We start from the raw sequence: 19,458 nt of genomic DNA on the forward strand, positions 1-19,458 counted from the left end.
ACATCCTGGGCTTTGTTGTATGAGTCAGAATCACCTGGTTTATATTGAAAAATGAAGAGGTTGAAAAAAATTGAAAATTAACCAGGATGATTTATCTCTTGCCTTCCATTTCTCTCTCTGTTGTCTAATTAGTCAAAACCCTGAAAAAATGAATGGGCTATATTTGCAAAGGTCAGTGGCTTTGTATTCTGTGTAACTAGGTGAGAGAATGGAATTTAGAAGTCAAATATAACCTACCGAGAACATACTCGGTGTCTTTTGCTTGCAGAATTCACCCTGTAAAAAAATTTCATGCTGATTGAATTGACTTTATGATTCACTGTGAAAAGGGCACTGTAAGGTAGAGACAGAGACAAGCCAAATGAAGTTATGTACAGGATTCCAGGCCTCATCTGGTGAACTGTTTTCAGCCTTCGAAAAATTCTTGTGATACGTATGACCTTTGAAAAATCAATTAAACTCACTTAACATTCTACCAAAACTTGAATGAATATTTTAAAAGAAAAGATGAATATGTTAATTGTATATTTTCTGTATACTTACACATATACATGAATTCAGCTGGGGTTCTTCTAAATGATTATTAAGACAAAAATTTTATATTACACTAATTTTTGTCTAATCTTTAATAAATAAAGTTAAGGAGATTTAGCTAAGCTGACCCGCCTTCAGAAAACAAAGGAGTAGATGTCTCTGACTGTAAAAAGAGAAAAAAATATTTATCGAGTGCCTACATGATGGGTGGTTCCCTTTAATGGAGGATAATAATTAGAAACCAAATCTGGAAGCCGTGTACACTCATTGTTCCTGGGTGACGTTACATTCGGGCCCTCTCGGTAGACAGAGCTAGACAGCATGTGTCTGTTTACATGAGTCCACACTTACACAAATAAAGACATCTTTAAGTATTTCTCTCTCTTCCTAAATATAATAAATACCTTGGCTTCACACTGTACTTATCTCCAATTCTAACCAAACACCAGTGTTTATTCTAGTCTCCTGGCTTATTGTTACTCTCTTCTCCACCTGTGAGAAGCCTGTCCCACTATTTTCAGGGTATTTATTTACTCAGTCCCCCCTCTAAGTACACAATTTTCTGCCCACATCAAATCTCATTTTACGTGTGCCAGCCAAAAGCTTGCCTGTCACAAAGGGAAAGAAGCTTCATTTCTGTTTGATTCTTAAAATTTTCTTCCTTTCCACCTTCTTAGTTGTATTTATTCACTCTAATGTTTCTTTCAGTTTAGACTTTGTTGCTAAAGTGATGTTTTATGTCAGATTCTTCCTCGAGTTCAGTCATTTCATTTCTGATTTTTCTAATTTTCATTTATGTTGTTCCTTCATGTTGAATATCATTTTAAAAATGTTCTTTAGCTTGTTTTGAAATAGTACATTCATTCGATCTTCTTCTTAAGCATGTCTATTCTTTTCTGGTTCTTACTCCCTTTTTTCTTGCAATGACTTGACCTCGGTACTTTTTGTTACTCACTTTTGATGTTGTTGCTCACTTTGTGAAAGATTTTTTTGTGGATATTTTGAGTGATTAATTCAAGTCACATGTCTAACTTCTCTGAGCTCCCTCTTGTCTTGTTTCATGTAGTTCAGTATATGGTGACTTGCCTTGTGACAGTTCCTGGCAAGGTTCCGCTCCATCCTTTTTTTTTTTTTTTTTTTAACTTAAATTACCTGTCAATTTTAATTACATTCTTAGCAGTTTCTCCTTATTGGGGGGATCCTTTCCTAGAAGGGAGTGGTGAAGCATCAGTGTTGTGAGGGCCCTGGGACTTTGATGTGCCAGCCCCTTTAGATCTTTTAATTGCAGGCCTTGTGTTTACTTGCTATTGAGGTAGATAATCCCCTTTGAGTTCAGCTGCTGTTTTTGAATTTCTTTTTCTTTCTTTCTTTTTTTTTCTTCTTTTTTTTTTTTGGCCCCACCTGTGGCATGGGGAAGTTCCCAGGCCAGGGATCGAACCTGAGGCACAGCAGTGACAATGCTGAGTCCTTAACCTCCAGGCCACCAGGGAACTCCTCAGATTTATTATTCTGATAGGTATATGGTATCTATTTTAGAGTTTCCTTGTTAGAGCCATCAAATACCTCACTGCTTCCATCTTCCCTTCTTCATACAAAGATGCCTGACAGCAGATAGATCTTGGTGGTGGTGGTGGGTTTTCCCATCTGCTTGAATCTTGGTATTTGTGTCTCTACTTTGTCACCTAGTTTTGTTGAAATTATTTTCAGTGGGGTTTGGTTATGCTGCCTTGTTGGTCAGTCTCTTTTTATGTGGAGGTTGGGAAAAATCCAGTAACTGTGCTGCCATCATTGCTCTGATCTTCCCAGAATCCTTTTTCGTCTCTATTTCCTTGACATTCCTTGACACAGACATCTTTAAGTATTTCTCTCTCTTCCTAAGACATTTCCTTGACATTAAGTATAGAATTCAATGCAATGAATTAGTTAAGGAGAAATCATATTAAACATTAGTTTTAAAATCTTAGTTATGTATTATTTGAACTAGATGGAGTATGCTTATGAATATGTATTTCTTCTGGATCACACTGGTGAGATACTAGTGTGGTTTTGAATTTAAAGGGTGCATACTTTCTATTTGTGTGAGAAGATTCTTAACCTCCTGGTGGGTGACAGATTGTCCTGAGTCTATTAGTCTGGATTGAACGTCCCCTCAGGTACCAGCGCACCTCCTCTTTTCCAATCTTTTATAATAACATGGTGATTGTGAGACTGACTTTTAAACTCTACAGTGAGCAGTCAGTGACTTTGTTTGTTTTGCCATTACTTCCATCTCTGTTGTTTCTCATCTGGTACTTCCAAACTTCTAGAATGGAAATGTTAGAATTTAACATGAGGTTTTGGTAAGGAGATTCTTTAAGGAATGAGCTTAAGAAAAAAGTTTTGGGGGGAGTTCCCGTCATGGCGCAGTGGTTAACGAATCCAACTAGGAACCATGAGGTTGCGGGTTCGGTCCCTGCCCTTGCTCAGTGGGTTAATGATCCGGCGTTGCCATGAGCTGTGGTGTAGGTTGCAGACGCAGCTTGGATCCCGTGTTGCTGTGGCTCTGGCGTAGGCTGGTGGCTACAGCTCTGATTCGACCCCTAGCCTGGGAACCTCCATATGCCGCGGGAGCGGCCCAAGAAATAGCTAAAAAGACAAAAAAAAAAAAAAAAAGAAAGAAAGAAAAAAGTTTTGGAACCACAGATGCAAATTAAAAAATTAATTAGGCACAGATGTTTAGGTCAGGTAATGGGATCAATTTCTGGACACACATTATTGCATTAGTTGTTATTACTGCAGACACAAGGCAGTCCATAAAGTCCTGTTGGTCTGCTTTCCTCCTCCCTCCTTCCTTTCATCTCTTTCTCCATCTTTTCCTCCCTCCTACAACCTGTCCATCATATTAGATTAATCATTCGTCTTCATCTCTGTAAAAATGGTTCACATTCCTTTCATGTGTTTGTATCCTAATTCTCTTATTCTCTCTTATTCTTCCTTCATATTTGCCTCACTTTCTTTATATTCTCTCACACACACAGGAAAGTACAGAGTGTGTAGGTTGTAAGTGCATGTGCTCCTTTGTGTGTGCATGTGTGTCTACTCATGTGCTCCCACCATGTATGGACATTTCATAGAGTTTGGGGTGAAAACTTTGAACATTTCCAACTCAGGTTGACTTTCTACCAACTTTTCCTCCAGTTTGAGGGAAATGAGTTTGAGGTTACTATGAATATGATACTGACTATTCCATTAAGGAATGCAATTAAACTCTCAAAACTAGCTACACATTTAATTCATACTTATCAAATTTTTTGGTAATTACAGAGTTTTTATTTAGTTCTCTTTTCTTTTTAAGGATTCATGGTGATCACTGTATAACCATCAAATAATGACATGTACAAGGGGACTCCCCTTCCTGGAACTTATTAAACCCCATAACTCTAGTGCCTTATTGGTCCTGTGCCTTGCACATAATAGGTGTTCAACACATTTATAAATGGAATTCATAGTGTTTATTAGATATAATTCATCATATTATTCTGACCTAAGAAAAAGCCATCTGGTTCTGTGATCATTTTAAATTCAGAATGGTATTGTTTTTCCTTGGAAATGGATTAACTGTACCTGAGACGAAGTTTCGATTATTGTGCAGTGTGAGATACAGCAAAGGAGAAATTTTTGTCACCACCATTTCACCATCTTGCATAATGAATCCAATGGCAGACTGCAGAGAGAATAGGAACACCAGATAGATGGCACCCTATGACCTCAGCAGCCAGATCTTTCTAACCCTTGTGCATGATACTTTGTACCTAACTTTTTTGGGAACTTGAAGGTATTGTGAAGTAACTGGACAGAAATGTAAAGATCTGTGGCTGAATATTAACATGTTAGTACTTTGGGTAAGAAATAATTTCATCTCTTCTAGTATGCTTGAAAGTCTGCTCTCTATTAGACCATATAAAAGATTTTCAAATTTCTTAACTTTTTATAGCCTCAGTAAGAAAATAATTGAATCAGTCTAGTTCGGTAATCATTTATCGACTATTAGGTACTCTGTTAGAGAGCCAAAATGAATAGGACATGATATTTACCCTCAGGAAATAAAAACAGACAAATACAGTGCAGTGAATACGTGAAATGACTGAGGAAAGGCAGAAAGAATTGCAGAAACCTGGCCCAGCTTGAGGTGATCAGGTGGCTTCTTAGAGGAGGGGACATTAAAGAATGAGTAGTGTACAGGCAGGTGGCAGATGCAGGTGGGTTGCAGTGTGCTCTGGGAGTAGCGGGTGGCAGATGCAAAGAGAGCAGTGCCAAATATTTTGTATGTTCAGTATTGGTGGAGGCTCAGTTCCAGAGAACAGGAGCGATAGAAATGGGACCAGTCCATGGGTACTGTGTGAGGGCGCTAAAGCATTATCTTTTACCCCAGTAGCTTTCAAATTCAAAAAATATATATATCAGCATTAGAATTTTTCAAATCATCAAAAAGATTTGTATACAAAGTTCATACAAAGAACTTTGATTTTTTCATCAAAAAGAACTTTGTATGAAAGCCAATGTGTACAACAGATATGAAAAAAAGTAGAGGGGAGTTTAAATGGAAGGCTAGTTTGTGAATGATATTTGGCAGGACCTAGTGCTTCACTAGGTTGAGGTGGTAAGGGACATGGACTCACAGGTTTTCTGATTGGATGTTTGAATAGAAAGTGGCTCTATCTGGTGTGAAACTGAGTGTAGGAACAGGTTCTGTGGGGGATGATGATGAGTTGCTTTGAATATGTGGGGCAGGAGGCAGGACTCGAGGGAGGAGTGTGGTGATGGATATACAGATTGAGGAATCTTCAGTGTACACCTGGCATTTAAAACCATGGAAGCAGATGATATCACTCAGAGGTAGCAGATGGGCTGAGGGAGACCCTGGGGACACCAACCTGAAGGAGAGGGAGAGGAAAGGATTCGGGGAGGAAGTGGTGTGTGGAGGATGGGGAGACCCAGGAGGCTGTGCTGACTGGCAAACACAGTTTCAAGAAGGGTGGATCAATTGTGTCAAATTCAATAGATGTTGAGTTGAAATGCAGTAGATGAAGTTATGAAATGTGTTTGTCAGTGAGGTCATTATCCCTTTTTCTGAATTGTCTCCCCAGGACGTAGGGGGTAGGGGCTTGATTGTGGTGGGTTAGGGAATAAATGGGAAGTGTGGCATTGGAAATAGCAAGTGCAGAATATTTTTGAAAAGTTTATATGATAAAGAAAAGAGAAAGAGACTAGCTAGAGGGAAATATAATCTTGAAGACAGGTTAGAGTGTGAATGAAGGATAAAAAGCCAGTAGAGAGAGACTGGTTCACGGTCAGGATTGGGAGGAGACAGCTGATGAAGCTGGGTTCCACGGGGGATGAGAGGATGGCAGATTTCAAAGAGAGGGAAGGCAGTTGGCTTTGACCTGGAGAGGAAAACTTTATTTTTTGAAACTGAAGTTTAAGGAAAGAAGCCATCTTCATAACATAAAAGTGCAGATACTGATGTTGGAGCTGCTGCAAGTTATCCAGAAGATCAAGCTGAGATCGTTCACTAAGATTTCCAGCCCAGATGAAATAACCTTCTTTTGGAAGAAGATGCCATCTAGGACTTTCATTACTGGAGAGGAGAACATAGTGCCTGGCTTCAGAGAGTCAAAGGACAGGCTGACGCTCTTGTCACTGCAGCTGGTGACGAAGTTGAAGCCAGTCCGTATTTACCATTCTGAAAACCCCAGGGCCCTTAAGAAATAGGCTAAATCTACATTGCCTGTGCTCTGTAAATGGAACAACAAAGCACATCTATTTACTGAATATTTTAAGCCCACTGTCGTAACCTGTTGCTCAGAAAAAAAAGATTCCTTTCAAAATATGGCTACTCATTGACAGTGCACCTGGTTACCTAAGAGCTCTGATTGAGATGGACAGTGAGCTTTACACAACATCCATTCTGCAGCCAATGGACCAAGGGGTTCTACTTTAAAGTCTTATTATTTAAGAAATACATTTTGGGAGTTCTCATCATAGCTCAGTGGTTAACAAATCTGACTAGGAACCATGAGGTTGCGGGTTTGATCCCTGGCCTTGCTCAGTGGGTTAAGGATCTAGCGTTATCGTGAGCTGTGGTGTAGGTTGCAGATGAGGCTCGGGTCTTGTGTTGCTGTTTCTGTGGCATAGGCCGGCGGCTATAGCTCCAATTCGACCTCTAGCCTGGAAACCTCCATATGCCATGGGAGTGGCCCAAGAAAATGGCAAAAAGACAAAAAAAAAAAAAAAAAAAGAAGAAGAAATACATTTTGTAAGGCTTTAGCTGCCAGAGGTAATGATTCTTCTGATGGATCTGGACAAATTGAAAACCTCTGAAAAGGGTTCACCATTCCAGCTGCCATAAGGACTCTTGGATTCATAGGAAGAGGTCAAGATATCAACATGAATAGAAGTTTTGAAGAAGTTGACTCCAACCCTCATGGATGACTTGGAGGGGAAGTAACTATAGATATGGTGGAAAGAGAAGTAGAATTAGAAATGGAGCCTGAAGATGAATGTGACTGAATTACTGCAAGCTCATGATAAAACTGGAATGGATAAGGAAAGAGTAGATAAAATCTATTGCTGGTGAAGATGCTTTGAAGATTGCTGAAATGACAACAAAGGATTTAGACTATGACATTAAACTTAGCTGATAAAGCAGCAGCAGGGTTTTAGAGGATTGACTCCAATTTTGAAAAAAGTTCTGTAAGTAAAGTGCTATCAAACAGCATTGCTACAGAGAGATCGTTAATGAAAGGAAGAGTCAATCGATGCAGCAAACTGCATTGTTGTCTTACTTTAAGAAACTGTCACAGCTGCCCCAACCTTCAGCAGCCTCCATCTTGAGAAAGTCAGTAACCATCAACACTGAGGCAAGACCATCCACCTACCTGAAAAAGATTACAACTCCCTGAAGGTTCAGATGATAAATAATATTTTTCAGCCATAAAGTTTTTTTCTTTTTTTTGTCGCACCTGTGGCATGAGGAAGTTCCCAGGCCTAGGACTGAACCCGTGTCACAGCAGTGACCCAAGCTGCTGCAGTAGCAGCACTGGATCCTTAACCCTCTGCACCACAATAAAGTATTTTTTTTTTATTTTTTAATTTTTTTGTCTTTTTGCCATTTCTTGGGCTGCTCCTGTGGCATATGGAGGTTCCCGGGCTAGGGGTTGAATCAGAGCTGTAGCCACCGGCCTACGCCAGAGCCACAGCAACGCAGGATCCGAGCTGCGTCTGCGACCTACACCACAGCTCACGGCAACGCCGGAACCTTGACCCACTGAGCAAGGGCAGGGATCGAACCCGCAACCTCATGGTTCCTAGTCGGATTTGTTAACCACTGCACCACGATGGGAACTCCCGCAATAAAGTATTTTTTAATTAAGGTATGTTCACCTTTTAGACCTAATGCACACTAAATATACTACAGTATAGTGTAAACAACTTGTACATGTACCAGGAAACTTAAAAAACTCATGTGACTCACTTTATTGTGATATTATTTGCTTTATTATGGTGACTTGAAACTTAACCCCCAATATTCTCTATATCCACACGTCTCTCTTCAGTTCGTATAAAGATACTCATTTTTCTTAATCACAGTCATGCCTCAGCCACAATCACTAGCAGCAGTTAACCTTGGTGAAAGCTGTATTTTCCTCAGGGGAGTGGATAGGTGTAAAGGAAGAGGTAGAAAAAAAGAAAGACAGGGACACAAGGAGGGGATTGATTCAGCATCACAGATCAGGATTCTAGTCTTCCACAGTCTGCTGTAAATTGGTTCCCGGTCTTTTTCAGCTTATTTGAGTAAGTACAGTTCCCCTTTGAACAACATAGGTTTGAGCTGATGGTTCTGCTTATATGTGGATTTTTTCAGTGGTAAACACTACAGTACTACACAGTCCAGGGCTGGTTGAATTTGTGGGTAGGGGGGAACCGTGGATATGGAGGGCCAACTAGAAATTATACGTGGATTTTTGACTACGCGATGGCTCCATGCCTCTGACCTCCAAGTTTTTCAGGGGTCAGCAGTACTTGCTCTTTGCTGAGCAGGAATGGCTTTGTTCCACTCCCCTCCCTACTCTCCAAACCCTTCTCCTGGCTAACTCCCACTCATCTCTGGAGCCTCAGTTCTATCACCATCCTCACTACAAAGTTCTGAAATTTTCAGGTAATGCCACCAAGTTTAGCAGAGTCTGTTGGATCTTCTCAGATCCTCTGACACTTGGTTTATGTTCCTGGTACTTATTCTCTTGTACCGATAATATGGAAGCAAGGTGTATTTTTTATGCAGCTGTTTCTCTGTATCAGGTTTCTTAACCTTAGCACTGACATTTTGGGCTGCCTAATTTCTTTGTTCTAAGGGCTCTCCTGTGCATTGCACTGTGTTTGTTTCTCAGCGTCCCTGGCCTCTACCCACTATATGCCATTAGCACCCTCTCCTAATTGTGAGTAGCAAAGATGTCTGCAAATGTTGCCAAATGTCCTTTGGGCCTGAGGGGAAGATTTACCCCGGCTGAGATCCACTGCTCTGTATCTAAGAGCTCCTCAGAGGACCATTTGCTGTTCCTCTTTGTATTTCCAGTGCCCGGCACAGTGTTCAGTGAATCACTGTGAGTGAGCCAGTGTTTGAGTGTTGACTAATGCAGAGTGGATTCACCCTTTCCCTCACCCCCAACCCCTCCCTCTCTGCAGAACTAAAGCTGAGAACCTCCTGATGGTCCAGAATCAAATCTCAGGCAGATGCGGGAGGATCTGGACTTCCTCCCATATCCTGACTGTTGAGAACCTGTGAGATCTGTGTGACTGACTGAACTCTGAGATTCCATTTGTTTTTAGCTTTAAAATGGGGTGTGGGGGGTAGGCTGCAGTGAAGTTAAATGAGCACCATGTTTGAAAACATTGATTTCGATAGGAATTTAGCGCACACTTGTTTAATACTTCTGATTGATCTATGATTGATTGATTCCCTTCTTTCAGCACGTAGTGAGTGTGTACTGTAAGCCAGAACATGTAGAGAGTGCAGCATTGGTCACGTCCACACCCAGCAGCTCCTGCTCTGTTGTGGAGGACCGGCGTGCGTTCATTGTGGTGAGCTTTAGACAACTTATGGTGTGACTCGAGTGGGACAGAGCTCTGAAGAGATAAACTGACTTGCAGAGTTGTTGGGAAGCTTTTTCTGAAGAGAGCCATTTACGTAGTGGCTTGACCTCAGGAAGAAAAGTGGGCAAGGATGTCCCAGGCAAAGAAAGCAGCACATGCAGATGTGGGCCGGGTGTGCACACGCACATGTGTGCGCGCAGTGAGATAGTGCAGTGCTCAGGAGGTCAGCAGTGGCCGGAGAGGAGGGTTAGAAACGTTAGAAACACGTGAGGATCTACTTGAGTGTGAACCGTTCTCAAATCAGAGTTGCTCACCACCATGACCCAGAGTCCGTTAGAGTGGTTTTCTTTTCTCCTTTACATTTTGCCCTCATTACTCTTGCTTTTTCTCTTACCATGTCAGCGTCTTAGAATCTCACCTCATTTCCATTCATTCGCAAATGTGTTAAAGGTTGCAGAATATCCAGTTTTAAAGTTTCTTTCCTTCAGTTGGTATAGATTATTATCACATGTGTCTTTAACATGTTCATTTAAAATAAGCTGGGTTTTATTATCTCTGTTTTGCTAGCAAAAGGAATACTGCTTGTTTTATCTACTAGCTGTTTATAACAGCTCTCTGAAGTAGGTAGTAGTCTTTCCTTTATTTGGAAGATGGAAGGATTGATGCTGGAGATGTTAACTGATTCATGTAAAGATCTGCCTAATGGAGGAGTGAGGGAGTGGGAGTGGGAGTGGGGGTGGGGTCCAGCTTCCAGGGATCCTGGTCTTCTTACTTGTAACTTGGCCCTTTGGGAAGAGTTGCAAGTCAGTCTCTTTTGTGCTAGTGTTGTGGAAAGTTAGCATATTAATCTTCTGATCTCTTAATATGTTCATGCCATTTGGCTATGAATATTCTTTGAATATTATCCACTAAGACAGGGTCTGTAGAAATATTTTTAGAAGATATTTTTAATAAAAATATTTGTATTTACTAATTAACTTTTGAGTAATTTACATTTAATTTGTGTTATATGAAATAAATTATAGTACAGTGTAAAACCTTAAAACCCCTCTAGCTAAAATATCTCTCTTTGGTCTATGCTTATTAATATACTTGTCAATGAAAACACATAGAAGAAAGTGAAATAACATCAACTCTAATGAGTATGTTGCAATTTGCACCTAATCTTAAAATCCTGTTGTATCCAAAATGAAATGTTTAAGTAAGTATGTTAATTCCAACTTAAAAATGGATTCTCTGAAAAAGAATTCATCTTAGTGTGTTACCTTAACCATTAGTATTCAGTAACAGTATTACGACAGCAGAGGGCACCAAATATCCATTTCAGTCTTAACATTTCTTGATTTTTTTTTGTGTGTTTCCCTCTCTACCCCTGCTTCTCTTCTTTCTCCCTTAACTTCCTTCCTTTTTCCTAATACTTAAAATCATTAACAATAAAATCCTTTAGCTAATTTTAGAATATTTTAGAAGTACATCAAGACATCAATGTGTTTTTATTTGTTGAACCTTTCACATTTAATGTTATACATCAGAATTTCAGAAGTTCTCTTAAAGATCCTTATTCAATAAAATATTCATAGTCAAGAATAAAATTATTTACTTTTCTTACCAGTATGTTCTTGCATAATAAAGCAGTTATTTTATGCCATTCTTAGGAAACTAAAAATTATTTAGAACATGCATTATAAATGGTATCAGTTATACCTACGTAATTATAAAATGTTATTTATTTATTTATTTATTTATTTAGCCTTTTGTCTTTTTAGGGCCACACCCGTGGCATATGGAAGTTCCCACGCTAGGAGTCTAATCGGAGATGTTGCTGCTGACCTATGCCACAGCTACAGCAACACCAGATCCTAGCTGTGTCTGCAACCTACACCACAGCTCACAGCAACGCTGGATCCTTAACCCACTGAGAGAGGCCAGGGATCGAACCTGCAACCTCATGGTTCCTAGTCTGACTCATTTCCACTGTGCCAAGACGGGAACTCCGAGATGTTAATTTAATATTTATCAAATACATATTTTTTTCTTGTACTGTGTTAGAACTCAGTATTGATGTTTACAGAAGCATGTGTGTATGCATGTTAGATGCATAACATTTTCTATTCTTATTCTTAGTATCCTTGAACTCTGGTTTTAAAGAGGATTCAAATTAAAAAAAAAAATTATTCCGTTTTCTGCTTTGCACTTTAGCATCAAAATCAGCTGATGTTTAATGCTGTTATAAAGCAACTTTATATTTAGGTAGAAATTGGAACCATTTGATATTATAGTTATAGACTGGATTCAGTACTATTTCAGGAAAAATAATTGTTTTGCTAGGTAAAATATCTCAAAAACTATGGAATTAAAAAACCATTCTGAAATGAGTATGCTTTTAAATTGGGACCATTGAAGTGATGGTGCAGGAGTAAAATTAATGCCAGTGTTTTAAATTTGTCTTAGTCACTGGATAAGAGGAAATAAGGCTAGAATGTTATTATAACACTGGTTTTAGGGGACAAGACTATCAAGTGTTTCAGCAGACATGACTTAACCTAGCATATAGTCGAGTATATAAAAACAGTAAATGAGGATATATACACATTTTTAACTCTGCAGATTGTAAGTTATCATCACTGTTTTTGTTTTGATTTGTTTTATTTGTTATTGTTGCTGGGGGCTGCTGCCCATGCTGTGCATGTGCTGAAAAAAAAAACCCTTGCTTGAATATAGGTTAGTTTCATCACAATTCTAGCATTTTTCTTGGGTTTTCACTTGAGGTACAATTTTACCTACTTTTCTTTATGTGATTGCTACAGGTTCACTTTCATTGATGAGCATGCCATCCAATAATTTTTTCCTTTGACCGCATTTCTGCGATATTTTAAGTCTAGTTAAAATATCAGTGTTTTCCCCTATTCAGAAAACTTAAAGTAGGCTTAGGGAGTTCCTGTCATGGCTCAGCGGAAACGAATATGACTAGTATCCATGAGAACACAGGTTCAATCCCTGGCTTTGCTCAGTGGGTTAAGGCTCCAGCATTGCCTTGAGCTGTGGTGTAGGTCGCAGGCAGTCGTGGCTCAGATCTGGCATTGCTGTGGCTGTGGTGTAGGCTGGCATCTACAGCTCTGATTTGACCCCTAGCCCAGGAACCTCCATAAGTCATGAGTGCGGCCCTAAAAGACAAAATAAAATAGGCTTAGTACTACACAACGAACATGTCAATTATATGTGCCCCACTAGCTTCTTAAGTGTATATATGTATTTTGCATTTACCATTGAGTTTTACTAGCAAATTTGAGACCATTTCATTTGTCTACACCTTAGGATTTAGCTTTTTTTATTGTTTTTTTTTCACGTAAATTTTAAAATGATTGCCTTAAGTGTAGAGGCTTTATTTTCCCCCAGGCCTATTGCAGAAAATGGGCACTCCACAAATATTTGTTGAATTGAATTTAATCTTCCTCCATGATAATTTAAAAGTGAGTTTGTGAGCACACATTTCAGATGTTCTTAATAAAGGTGGCAGAGCAAGGATACTGACATTCCTGTTCAAGAATTTCCAGAATCAGATGGTTTGTATTTGACATTGTTAAGACTGTAAGGTGATTCGAATGAGTTCGTTTACTCTAGATATGCGTATCTTATGATTAAGCCAAGAGGTGTTTGGAGTTTGGTAGCTGTTTTTGTTCATTTTCCTTTTGCTAATTAGTATAACAGATTAGATATCAACAAGCCCATGATTAGCCCTGCCATCTCCATGCATTTAGCTAAAATCTTACCCTCACAACTTTGCTGGATATCTGTATTCTGTTGTATGTAACAAGACTTTGTCAGGTCAGTAAAATCCATCGTCAGGAGTTACAGGTCACAGGCAGGACATGGTGATGTTGGAAATGATAATTTATTCACAGGACTTGGGGATGAAAGATTTTCTCTTTCCTTCGGTTTTCCATCTGTTCTTGTCGGCTTTCATTGTTTTCTTCTCCTCTCTTTTTCTGACTATGGAGTGCTGTTAGATATAGTTTTTGCCACAGTGACACAATCAGTAGGACCGAGAGGTTGATAAAGAGAGTCAAATACAATTTTATCCAGATAGCGTGGTGCCAGACGCCAGATAACCTTTCACTTGTCCAAGCACAGAGGCTGTTTGCTGGAGCACCTCCCAGAAACAGGCAGAAACCCTGGCAAATCCAGGTGCTGAAAGGGGCACATGTGTGTTTGACATCTGAGGAGGGGAGCTTAAAAGCCGACCCTGTGTCCTCACTCTGGCTATTTTTTCTTCAAGATAATTTTGCTGCTTCAATAATTTCTTTACCAAACATGTTTAATTTTTTTTATCCTTTGCTAAAAGGATTTTGTAGATTTTTTTTTACTGGAAAGGCAGTATTTACTAAAGCACTGTGGTGGGCTCTTTGTTTTACCTAATGTTGTTATTATTCCCTCATACCTAGTGTCATGTCTGTCTGCCTCATATTGATATAAAATATTTTACCTTTTGCTGTAACATAACCCTAATGCCTAGCACAGTGCCTGGGTCATAGCAACAGTTTAGTATTGAGAGATATCATTATTAATGATAATATTATATCAATATATTACATATATTTATTGTAAATACATAATTTTGTGTATCATCCAATAAAATTAATGTCAGCAGGTGCAAACCATTAAGCATAGTGTTTGACATTTCTCATTCAGTGTTTGAAAAAGCAAATATGTAGTGAGGTGAGAAATAAAACAGTAATTATGCATCCTTCAACCCATTCCCTCTTTGACATTTTCAGTAGTGTTGTGTACTTTCATCTTGCCTCATCTGGATGGCTTCTGTTTCCTCCCAGTTTATATTCATGATTCCAATCTTGCTTCAGCCAACATTGCTGGTGGATAAACAGGTATAAAATTAAATTTGATCATATTACTCCCTTTATTAATGCCTTTAGGTAATAGTTCCCATACTTTAATGTATAAAGCCATCTGAGGTTTTCATCAGGCAGATTCCAATCTATTCTGAGATACACTGATTCAGGTCTGATGTTAGGCCCAGGAATCTGTATTTTAATAAGCACTCCCTGGTGATTCTGAGAGAAGCACTGCTTTGATGGCTCCCGAGCCTGCAAGAGAAAGTTCAAAAGCCTTAGTGTGGACATCTGTGCTCTCAACGAACCATCCCTTGCATTCTTTGTCATCAATATCAACATCCATCTTGTGATGTTTCCTGCCTTTATCCTTTTTCACATCCTGCTATCTTTCTGTCCTTGCACAGCTCACGTTACTTCTTTGGTGAGGATCCCCCTGATCACCCAAGGTGGAGTTGGTACTTTCTTTGGGCAGTAGCATTTTTAATTGATTTTAATGGATATGCATATAGATTATAACTTTATCAGTTGTATTTCTGGCATATTTTCATTCTTACTTCTTACGTTAAATTTTTGTAATAGTAAATTTTAAGTTTAAGTATTTGGCAAGCCCTTTCTTATCAGATATATGCACCTTGGCAAAATATATATGTATTCTTCTTGGCAGAAGAGTGACAGGATTAGATTTATGTTTCAGAAAGGAAGCCTGTTGCTCTGTGGAGGTTGGATTGGAGTGAAGAGAGACTAGGGACAGTTAAGCCTGTTTAGAGGAGAGAAGATAGGGTCTGAATGTGGTGATGGTGGAGGTGGGGATGGGTTGGAGCAAGAATGATTCTCAAGCAGTGTATGGCAGATTTAGTAGGAGGGTAGAAATTAGGACATATTAAATATGAGGTTCTGTGGGACATCCAAATACAAGCAGTGGGAAATACAGGACTGAAACTCTTTCAGGAGCTGATCTGTCTGGCGATGGAAATTAGGGGAGCCCCTACATGTAGGTGATAGTTCTCTTTTTTTTTTTTTTTTTTTGATGGCCATACTCGCGGCATACGATAGTTCCCAGGCTAGGGGTCTAATTGGAGCTGCAGCTGCTGGCCTATGCCACAGCCAGAGCAGCACCCCATCCAAGCCGCATATGCAACCTACACCACAGCTCATGCAACTCCGGATCCTTAACCCACTGAGCGAGGCCAGGGATTGAACCCACAACCTCATGGTTCCTAGTCGGATTCATTTCCACTGGTCCACAATGGGAACTCCTAGGTGATAGTTCTAATGTGGAAGAAGGAGTGAATTTTCAGGGCAGCTGACGGAGAAGGGTGGTCAGAATTAGAAGGCTCACCAAGATGGTGTTCTCTTTCAATTTTTATACTTCTTTCTCTCTCTTAGCAAAAACAACAATGTCAGAGATTATGGATATGGCCAGAGATAGTGCAAAGAGATTAAGGAGAGAGACTGAAAAGTTTCCACTGAGTTAGACTAGTCTACTACTCTCCTTAAATTTAGCTAAAAGGGGCAGAAGACTGAGAAAGAAACAAAAGAAGGAATATGGTCAAAGGATAACACTTTTAAAGAATCTAAGTAGACTTGCTCGTTCTCTATTGAGGGAAGAAAATCTATCAACAGGGAGAGAGTGAAGGTAAAGTAAAAAAGGAGGAATTTGATGATGCAGCAACTTAAAAGGATGAGTAGCAGTGATAGATGGATTATTCTTTCAGGTACAACAGTAATAGTACATTCTCAGAGATAGAACTTGCATACATTACTGAGACAATTTTTAATCTATTCTATGATTAAAAAGATTTCCTCCTTCAATAATAAACTTTTCTTTTTAAAAAAATTGACAATTTTATAATCGTTTCAGCGTAATTTCTTAAGTTCATGTCTTTTACATGCTACTGATCAGCAGAGTTAGTGTGTTGCTTTTAATGATATAGGCAACTGAAAGGACAGTTTAATAAGCATTTATATTCCTTTGCTATTTACTGTTTATTAATGAATGTGTGAAATGAGATATTTTAAATTATAACCATTTTAAAAAATATTTGTTGCAGGGAAATTTACCTAAATATTCTCATAACTCCCTGATGGTTCAAGCAATAAAGACAAACCTAACAGACCCGGACATACACGTGCTTTTCTTTGATGTGGAAGCGTTGATTATTCAGCTCCTGACTGAAGAAGCCTCTAGGCCGAATACTGCACTTATTTCCCCAGAGAATTTGCAAAAAGCATCTGGCGGTTCAGACAAAGGGGGCTCTTTTCTCACTGGAAAACGAGCAGCAGTGCTCTTCCAACAAGTGAAAGAAACTATCAAAGAGAACATAAAGGAACATCTCCTTGATGATGAAGAGGAGGATGAGGAGATAATGAGGCAGAGGCGGGAAGAGAGTGATCCTGAATATCGGGCCAGCAAATCAAAGCCATTGACCCTGTTAGAATATAATTTGACTATGGACACTGCTAAACTGTTCATGTCCTGCCTTCATGCTTGGGGTTTGAATGAAGTTCTGGATGAAGTTTGTCTTGATCGCCTTGGAATGCTGAAACCCCACTGCACAGTTTCTTTTGGCCTCTTATCCAGAGGAGGTCATATGTCACTGATGCTACCTGGTTATAATCAGGCTGCTCGTAAACTATCACACGGGAAAGCAGAAGTAGGAAGGAAGCTGCCAGCCACGGAGGGAGTAGGAAAAGGAACTTACGGAGTGTCCCGGGCCGTCACCACACAACATCTGCTGTCCATCATATCTTTGGCAAATACCTTAATGAGTATGACCAATGCAACTTTTATTGGTGATCATATGAAGAAGGGCCCTACCAGGTGTGATCATGAGAGTTTGATTTTATTTTTATGTTTCAGAAGAAAGATACCTGTTTTATTTTTGTCACTTCTTATTACCTTTTTTTTTTTTTGGCTCTGCACACCTTGGCATTTTTGTATCATCTCAGTGTTTCCCCTTTAACCTTTAAAATACAATATGCATCACTTGAAACACAGTCAAAATTGTACAGTTTTATCTATACTCAAATATAATTAGTGGTTATCTTAGAAAAGATTAGAATGAGGGAGTAGGTCAGAGTTCAGGTTTACTAAATTATAGACTAGCTCTTCAGTAAATATTATCTGAGATTGTCTACTTACAGTTTACACTAACATTTAATTCAAAATGGATATTTGGTTAAAATGCTTCTCATTGTGACCCATATGTAATGAATGATACGTGTTCAGTGATTGGCTTCATAATTTAGTGAGAAGTATAGTCAGAATTTCTCGATGGGAAAAGAGAAAACTTTTTATCATATAGGAGAGTATTCTTTTAATATTTCTAGAATACTTAACCTGAATTGCTATTCCCTGTTTTCTCAAAGTTATGAAGACAACTTTTTAAACTCTAATTTTATTATAGTGAGAGCTGACCATACATAGATTTTTTTTATTTCTAACCTAACAAATACTGAAGTAGCACTTACCTTGTGAATGACTCTGTTGTAAGCACTTTACAGATATTATCTCCTTAGTGCTCTTAACCCTTTAAAGTAGGTACTTTTATTATCCTTTTGTTACAGATGAGAAATCTGAGACAGAGGGGCTTGTCCAGGGTCACACAATAGTAATTGATAGAGCTGGAATTCAAAAAGGGTCAGTCTGCGTGTAGAGTCCAAGATTTCATAATGCCTATTGCAATGCCTTTTTCAGTTTTGGGGCTGAATTCTTTGAAACTCAATGTATCATTCCATAAATTCATTTAGATCAATGATATGGGATGGGCTGAAATATCAGCATGCTAATATTGAAGAATGAAGGACTAATTATGATATTTATCTTCAGTGTAAATGAAAGTGTTCATAAGTATTTCTTAAACTAGTGTAAAGCATACATTGTAGACATAAAATTTTTACTTGCTATTTACTAGCCATTTAATTTACTATATTAAGATCTGAAATGGAAATTGTTAATGGGTACAAAACAAAAAGGCCTAATTTTTTTTGGAACCACAAATTCAAAGTGTTCTGTATGTGTTTCTTTTGCAATTCATTTAGAACTAGAAAGCTTAATGTTTTAAATAGCTCTGGAATTATGAAAATATGAGTGTGTGTGTGTGTGTGTATATATATATATATATGTGTATATACACACACACACATATATATATATATATATATACACATGTATTTTCTTTTTCTTTTTCTTTTTAAAGGCCACCTAGACCAAGCACCCCAGACCTTTCTAAGGCAAGGGGTTCCCCTCCAACTTCCAGTAATATTGTGCAAGGACAGATTAAACAAGGTAAAGTGAAATCTTATTAAGTAATTGATATGACCTTTCAGCTCTAGAAACTGAGGAGGCATAGCTGATATATAATCATAACATTTTGTTTGTCTCAGATTGTTAAAAGAGAGAAAAGTTGTTATATTCCAGATGTAAATATGGATAATTAAGATGTCAGTTAAAAATAAATCAGATTTATTTAGAAATTGATAAATGAGCATATTTCACATAATTTTATTATAGTGTTTTGGACTAATTTTTATGTATTAGGGGTACCTTAACTTGACAACACTAGTGACTTAATTGTATCTTGTGTCTATAAGTTATACCTATTTTTTAAAACTATATTTAGAAATGTTTAAATTTGTATTTCCCAGCTATAGCTCCTCTTTTGCCATTTGCCAGTAGTTCATGCACTGTAATCCACAAGTGGAAATTCTTTCTTTTTATTTAAATCCTTATATACTGTAACTTTTGTCCATAGGTTCATTTTTTATTAGAGGTAGCAGAAAGGTTGCGTTTTTCTTCCTTCCTCATCTTTTATACTCATTTTAAGACTGACAAGTGAGCTAACCAAAATTGGGGGGCAGGGAGGTCACTTCTGCTTAGAGAGCTTTCCTTCAAGCTAATAGTTATTAAGGCCAATGCTCACAGTGTTAGTAAAAGTGAAGAAGT

The 19,458-nt window shown here is 38.5% G+C and overlaps 1 protein-coding gene across 4 annotated transcripts in view; it reads left to right on the forward strand.

The window, feature by feature from the left end:
* The window catches only part of WDR7 (WD repeat domain 7), a 383,251-nt gene that overhangs the window by 95,526 nt on the left and 268,267 nt on the right, over positions 1-19,458 (forward strand). For all 4 annotated transcript variants that reach the window (XM_047765569.1, XM_047765544.1, XM_047765560.1 and 1 more), the window contains 2 exons: positions 16,565-17,334; positions 18,713-18,801. In XM_047765569.1, the coding sequence (XP_047621525.1) occupies positions 16,565-17,334; positions 18,713-18,801 (859 nt within the window). The remainder of the gene's footprint in view (positions 1-16,564; positions 17,335-18,712; positions 18,802-19,458) is intronic.

The sequence above is a fragment of the Phacochoerus africanus genome, chromosome 2, assembly GCF_016906955.1.
Source record: "Phacochoerus africanus isolate WHEZ1 chromosome 2, ROS_Pafr_v1, whole genome shotgun sequence".
NCBI lineage: Eukaryota > Metazoa > Chordata > Mammalia > Artiodactyla > Suidae > Phacochoerus > Phacochoerus africanus.